The 6,519-nt window shown below is 55.2% G+C and overlaps 1 protein-coding gene across 1 annotated transcript; it reads right to left on the reverse strand.

Moving 5' to 3' along the window:
- Positions 1-3,322: 3,322 nt before the first annotated feature.
- On the reverse strand, positions 3,323-6,519 carry LOC306815239 (serine/threonine-protein kinase pim-1-like; the record flags this gene model as incomplete). The annotated part of the gene is made up of 8 exons (XM_079331837.1): positions 3,323-3,420; positions 3,591-3,746; positions 4,088-4,253; positions 4,480-4,634; positions 4,887-5,063; positions 5,655-6,021; positions 6,226-6,276; positions 6,346-6,519. 5 exons carry the CDS (start codon positions 6,517-6,519, stop codon positions 4,528-4,530), a joined length of 876 nt encoding a protein of 291 aa, XP_079187963.1. The 3' UTR covers positions 3,323-3,420; positions 3,591-3,746; positions 4,088-4,253; positions 4,480-4,527.

Genomic DNA, 6,519 nt, shown 5'->3' on the forward strand with positions numbered 1-6,519 from the left:
GGGGAGTTTTTTGTGTTATTTTTGTTTGTTTGTTTGTTTGTTTTAAATTAAGCCTTTAAAGATTTACCAGGAAAGTGAACCTCATTTTTCACAGTTATGCCTTGGGGAAGGGGAACCTCCTTGGTGACACCTTGGACTTTGTACACACTTGAGGAAGGTGTCTGTTTTCACTGGGAAAACTGGAATTTAGATTGCTAAAATAAAAGAAGAAAGACCCCTCTTTGATTGTGTGCAGCCAGTTCTCCAAGAACTCAAGGCACAGCTTCTCTGACCTGACCAGACCTCCTTAGGAGAGACCATGGATCAGTATCAGTCACTGCAATCACCTCTGCTCTAAAGAGAGAAAGATATCCATTAAAATAGCAATGTGGATTTATTAGAAGCCCTTTGAAATATTTCTCCATAACTAACAAAAAAGAACTTCCTAATGAACTGCACCAGAGCAGAGGGAAATCAAGGCAGACCTATGTTGGTCAGGACTTGCTTGATCCCAGTGAGCCCCGTGGTGCATTTGGTGCTGAGCCCTGGAACCTCAGGGCCGGAGAGGAGATTGGACAAACCTTTCCAGGAGTCAAAATCAGAGGAAAACCCAAAGTGTCTCAAAGCATTAATGGGTCCCACTGAGGTTCATCCCCAGCACAGGCTCCTCATGGACTCCTTGGAGGAGAGAACTGGAGGCCAGGATTGCACAAAAACCTCTCAGACGCTCAGTGTGGAAAGGAAATTCCAAAGTACCTTAAAAAAGGTATTTTCCTCTTCAGAGCATTTAATGTAACACATTACATGCCAAGCGTGCCTTCTAAAGCCTTTAATAGTGCTATGAAGGTGGGGGTGGGGCGGGGGGAGAGGGCAACAGGGTTTTCTACTTTTTCCTTGTAATCATTTTCACACTGAAAATGGAGTCATCTTCACATACTGAGTTCATGGTCTACCTCTTTACTCACAGATTGTGTAAATTAGGAATCATGCTCTGTGTGTACTTAAATAAAGTGAATGTTCTTGCAGAGATGTATTTGTCAAATATCTTCCCTCTCTTACCTCTCCTTCAGCTGCAGGGGCAGTGTCTGTGTGCAGAGGTCAAGAGAAAAAGAGTCCCAGCACAGCAGCACTGCCAGAGAGCAGCAGCACTTGGGTCTTTTGAGGGCTATACTTTCTCCATCTCCACCCCTGAGGAGATGACAAGGACAATTTTATTGTCCTTGTCCAAGACCTGAGTGCTCTGGCAGCTCAGTCCCTGTATTGCAGTGTATCTGTGGTGTGACCACAGGCAGGGACAGGCCATGGGCATGACTGGGACACAGCCAGGCTGCAGCACAGCAGTTCCACCAGCAAAGGGGATTTGCTCAGTGCAGTGCCCAAAGGCTGAAGTCTTTTTACTAAGCTAGTCTCCAGGAGAAGCCCAAGGAATGGGTTTTGCAGAGTCTCACTGCTTTGCTTGTTTGTCCCTGGAGTCAGTGCCATGAGATCAGGGTTCCACTGTGGTACTTCAGGGACTGAAGGCAGGGTCAGATGTTTGTGTTTTGTGTTAGTGGTCAGTGGCCATGGAAGTGACAAATGCCCTCCAAGTCACCTGCCTGGGACTCTGAAACTGTGATGGCTCTGGTGGCAGGTGAGCGCTTTCCTGTAGGAAATCAGAGCCTGCCAGGAGAGCACAGAGGATCTGCAGGGACAGCCCATCCCATCAGGTCAGCAGCAAATGGAGCCCTGAAGCCAAATCCTGTCCAGTGTGGGGTCACCCAGAGACCAAGGACTGAATGTCTGCTGTGACCCAGGAGAGCTCTGCAGCCCCAGGGACACAGCAGGCACAGGGAGAGGAGTCTGGGCACTGACTGCTTTGAGCTTCAGGGACCTTCCCCAGGAGAATCCAGGGCAGCCCCAAGGGCATCTGGCAGCCCTGGAACAAGGCAGGCTCCTCTGAGCTCCTCCACAGCCCCAGCAGAGCCTGTGTGGGAGGGGGTCAGTGCAGGGAGCACCATCAGCTGCCTCTGTGTCCCAGGCTGAGCAGCAGAGCCCAGCAGAGGCAGCCCAGGGCCCCGGGCAGCACAGCCCCCGTGCTCTGCAGAGCAGCAGCCCCAGCTCGGGCTCTGGGAGCAGGGCAGGGGCTGCAGCAGTGGCTGCTCAGGCCAGCACAGACGTGTTCCCTGGCACAGGCTCTGTGGGCAGCTGGAATGTGCCAGGAGCAGAGCAGGAGCCCCTGGGATGCAGAGAAGCCCTGGAAAGAGGCTGCCCTGTCCCTGGGGCAGCAGCAGCTGCCTGAGGAACCCTGGGGCCAACTCTGCTGCTGTGCTGGGCAGCGGGGCTGGCCTGGAGGCTGCAGGAAATGCCCAAGCTGAGGATCTGCTGAGCATTCCAGACACAGAGTGGCTGTCCCTGACCTGCAGTGCCTCCAGTTGTTGCTGCAGAAGGTAACCATGACTATGTCACCTGCACTGTTGGGCTGGGGCAAGGACAGGGAGAGGAAAAGAAGGAACCCTAGGTAATGTAAGTCTCTGCAGTGTCAGAATGGTCCCCATGGTTCCATGGAGCCCCACAGGCTCACAATGGTCTCCTCGTCACACCAGGCCCCACAGTGTCACAAGGCATCTTTGGTTCTATGGGGCCCACAATATCTGCTTTGCCAATGGGCAAGGTCAGCACCGAAGACACGGACACCAACTTAAGGAACAGAGTAATTTATATATTGCAAAAGTGCAAAGAATTAAAAAAAAAAAAAAAGAAGCTGGCTGGGCACAAGTGGGGCAGCACAGCAAACAGGGAGCCTGCGAGTCTCTTCCAGAGACTGCTCTGCCTGAACAGCTCAGCCAGCGGGAAGGAGCTGCTCCACACGGGAACCAGGAACAGAAGACACTCCTATTTTATGGCATGTTTTCTGTTTTAAACTAAAGAAAAAGAAAAAAGAAAAGAAAAAACCTCTATAAAATGTGAAATATAAAAAAAAATCCCCAAGTCTGCAGTGAAAAATCTTCCGTAACTTTTAATTCAGTTTAATAACTGATCTTTCGCAGCAGAAAACTCAGTTATTTACTTTGTAAATGAGTTGATGGCATTGATCCATTTTACTGGCCTCAGTAACCTTTCTTAAAAAGATTTTGAGGTTTATTTCCAATATAGTTATTTTAAATTGTGGTGGAATTGGAGTGAAGCAAGAAGAAATTGTTTTATGCCCTGCCAGCTCCTGGCAAGACTGGCAATATAAACTCTGTCACTGCCCAAATCCTTTAGGAGATGCTCTTCCTTCTCACCCTGTGAAAGAGCTGCACATTCCCTTTGAAACTGTCAGGGGCTTCTTAAAGACAGAAAGTCACACTTACAGCTTTTTGCTTGGTTTGGGAGTGCAGAACGGAAATTCTTCTTCCATCAGCTCCAGGCTGCACTGCCTTAGGAACACGGCCCCTCGCCAGGTTTTGCCCACTCGTGGCACTTCTAGAGGAAGAAGAAAGTGCAACTGCACAATTCCAGCCAAAAAAGAATGAAGAGTGGGACATCCTGTGGAAATGCAGAGGTTCAGCTGTCACCGTGGAGAGTGTGGGTTCTTGCCCATTGGGTGTGTCCCCCTAACAGCAAACCCTTGGCCTGCAGGAGCGTCTCACTCACCTGCAAAGCAGAAAGCTCAGGCGGTGCGCTTGGAACGGGCTCGTCTGGTGCAAAGCTGTCAGAGCCCTGTGAGGGCAGAGCCCTGTGCCCAGGGCTGAGCCCAGCAGAGCCCTGGCACAGCCCAGAGCTGCCTCAGCATCCGCAGAGCCCGGCTGCAAGGAGAGAAACCAGAACCCGCCCGTCAGCCGAAGGCTCCTGTCCCCCATGTCCCAGCTGTCCTCAGTGCCCAGGCCACGCTGGCTGCACCTGGAGCTGGGCACAAACCTCCCAGTCACTGCTGCCCCTGGCAGCAAAGCAGGAGGGCAGCACATGTGCCCAGCCTGCAGCCACCATGGCACACCCAGCCCCTCAGCAGCTGCCCAGAGCCAAAAAGCAGCTTGGCAGCCTACTGAAGACTTTGTGGCATCCACCCCAGTAAGAGGGGGAGCCTTTGGTGCCTGGCCAGGCTGTGCCATGCCCAGATCTGGCAGCTTCCCCCTGGCTGTGAACTCACTTGCAAACGGGGTGCAGAGTGTGTCTCTGAGGAAGGTGCCAGAATCAAAGTCCATCATCTTCAGCTGGCCAGGTTGAGGAAGAGATTGTTGTCCTTGAGGTTGTCCTTGGTGTCTCCAGCAGCAGCCCCACCTGGTACAGCTTCTCCAGGGACTCCTTCTCTTGTCCTGGGGGCCAGACCAGGCTGTCAGTGTTCTGCCCGGGGCCCCAGCCCTCGGTGGACCAAACAAGCAAAACTAGGTGGGAAGGTGGCCACCAGTGCTTGCCACCCCAGGTCTCCAGCTCAGCTCCAGCCCAAGAGCTGTGTGTTCCCTTCTGATGACCCCTGCTCAGAGGTAAAGGCAGTCTGGTTTGGACTGCCACTGATTCCCAAGAGATGTGTGGAGCTGTTACTTGCCAGGCCTCTGGATGCAACTGTGCAACGTGCATCTCTCCCATCTTCTAGGGCAGACGAACGCCCTGCAGCCAAGGATGGTGGGAAAGGTCTTGTAAGGATGGCCTGTCCAAGGGTTGCATGGACAAACACCTCTTAATAATATCTTGGCACTCTGAAGAGAGAAAGCAGAAATCGCCAGTCAGTTGGAGAAGTTGCCCCCCCCATTGTCATGCCCAGGCCATGCTGGGTGTGCCCAGAGCTGTGCCTAAACTTCCCCATAGATTCTCTGTTTGGAGACGAGCAGGAGAGCAGGACCTGTGCCACCCCCTCAGCAGCTGCCACAGCAGGATGCTCATGAGCCCACTGCTGTCTCCCAGCACTGGTATTCCCTCCCAGAGATGCCCAGAGATGAGGATCCATCCACCTTGAGAGAGCCGTCGTGGGAACAAGATTCGTCCCCAGATCGTCTCCTGGCCCCTCCTGAATGGGTGCTTCCCTGTGACCAGGTGGTACAGCAGGAGGCCCAGGGACCAGATCGTTGCTGCCTCGCCGTGGTAGCGTTGGTGGTAGATCCACTCTGGGGGGCTGTAGGACAGAGTTCCTATGGAATACAGATGGAGCTCATCAGGGGGATGCTGCTGCTCCCAGAGCCTGGCCCCAGCATCCCTGGGCATGCAAAGACTGCCCCAGTGGCACATGGTGTGACCCGGTGCCCTCTCGCCAGCACGTGGGACTCGTGTACAAACTTGGGGCTGGGAAAGAAGCCACTGGTGCTGGAAGAGGGCAGCAGAAGCCCTGGGAAGGCCTAAACATGACATACAAAAGAAAAACCCACCCAGTAGTGAAGAAAACCCACTCTCTTCCCCGCTGGCCCTCAAAAAATGTTAATAAGCCAATGTAAATGAGGGGAGAAGAACAATTCAAGCCCTTCCTCTCCTGGACAGCAAACCAGCTGGGGCACGGGGTCAGACCCCCCCTCCCTGCTACCCCCATGGGGGTTTTTATTGGCCTAGCTGCCTCAGCCCCAGCCCAGGGCAGAAGGCAGGGCTGGGAACTGGCTCTCCTCATGACCCCACCCAAATCAACTTGGCTCAAGCATTAATCCCATCCCAGCTGCAAAAGGGGGAAGTCCGAGGGCTACACCCAGGCTTGGGCCATGAGATGCCCAGGAGCATCCCTTGAGAGGGCTCACCTGCAAACTGGGTGTAGGCTGCATCTTGGAGGAAGGTGCCACAGCCAAAGTCAATCAATTTCAGCTGCCCGGTGGCCAGGTCGAGCAGGATGTTCTCGGGCTTGATGTCCCTGTGCAGGACCCCGCAGCTGGTGCAGTGCCGCACGGCGTCCAGCACCTGGCGGAACAGTCCCCGCGCCTCCTCTTCCGGCAGGAACCTCCGCTCGGCCAGCACAGCCGAGAGGTCCTGGCACCGCTCCGGACGCTCCAGCACCATCAAGAAGCTGTTGGGCAGCTCAACCCACTCCAGGAGCTGAATGACACCAGCACACCCAGAGGACACCTTGTCCAGCAGCATGATCTCCAGGGGTGCACGGGCGCTGTCGGGCTGCGCAAGGACCATGATGCCGTCAGCGGGGCTGAGGCCGTGCCAGGGCTCTGGGGCTCCTCAGCCAGCCCGGGATGCTCTGCACCCCCTGCTCACCCCACGCCCGCTCTCCCTGCAGGGCTCCCGGTGGCTCCCACCCTGCCGGGCCCTGGCTCCTCTCTGCCCGGCACGCCCCGCCTTCTGCCGCTGGCCCCACTCACTCACCAGCTTGCCCCAGTGCTGGATGCGATCCCGTGGTACGCATTTGATGGCGACCTGCGAGCAAGAAGCGGCAGTTGGCTCAGCTTGCCGCCCACTCCGCCGCGCCCTGGAGTCCTCCTCTACCTCCTCTTTCTCCTCCTCCACCCTCCTCCGCCCGCCGCCGGCCCCTCCACTCACCGGGGCACCGTCTGCGAGGCGCATCCCCGAGAAGACGCTGCCGAAGCCGTCTCTGCCGAGCAGCGAACCCATCCGGTACCGCTCCTGCAGGGCCTCCTGCGCCTTCCCTGCGGGCGACAT

The sequence above is a fragment of the Erithacus rubecula genome (genome assembly GCF_903797595.1).
Source record: "Erithacus rubecula genome assembly, contig: scaffold_110_arrow_ctg1, whole genome shotgun sequence".
NCBI classification, from domain to species: Eukaryota; Metazoa; Chordata; class Aves; order Passeriformes; family Muscicapidae; genus Erithacus; species Erithacus rubecula.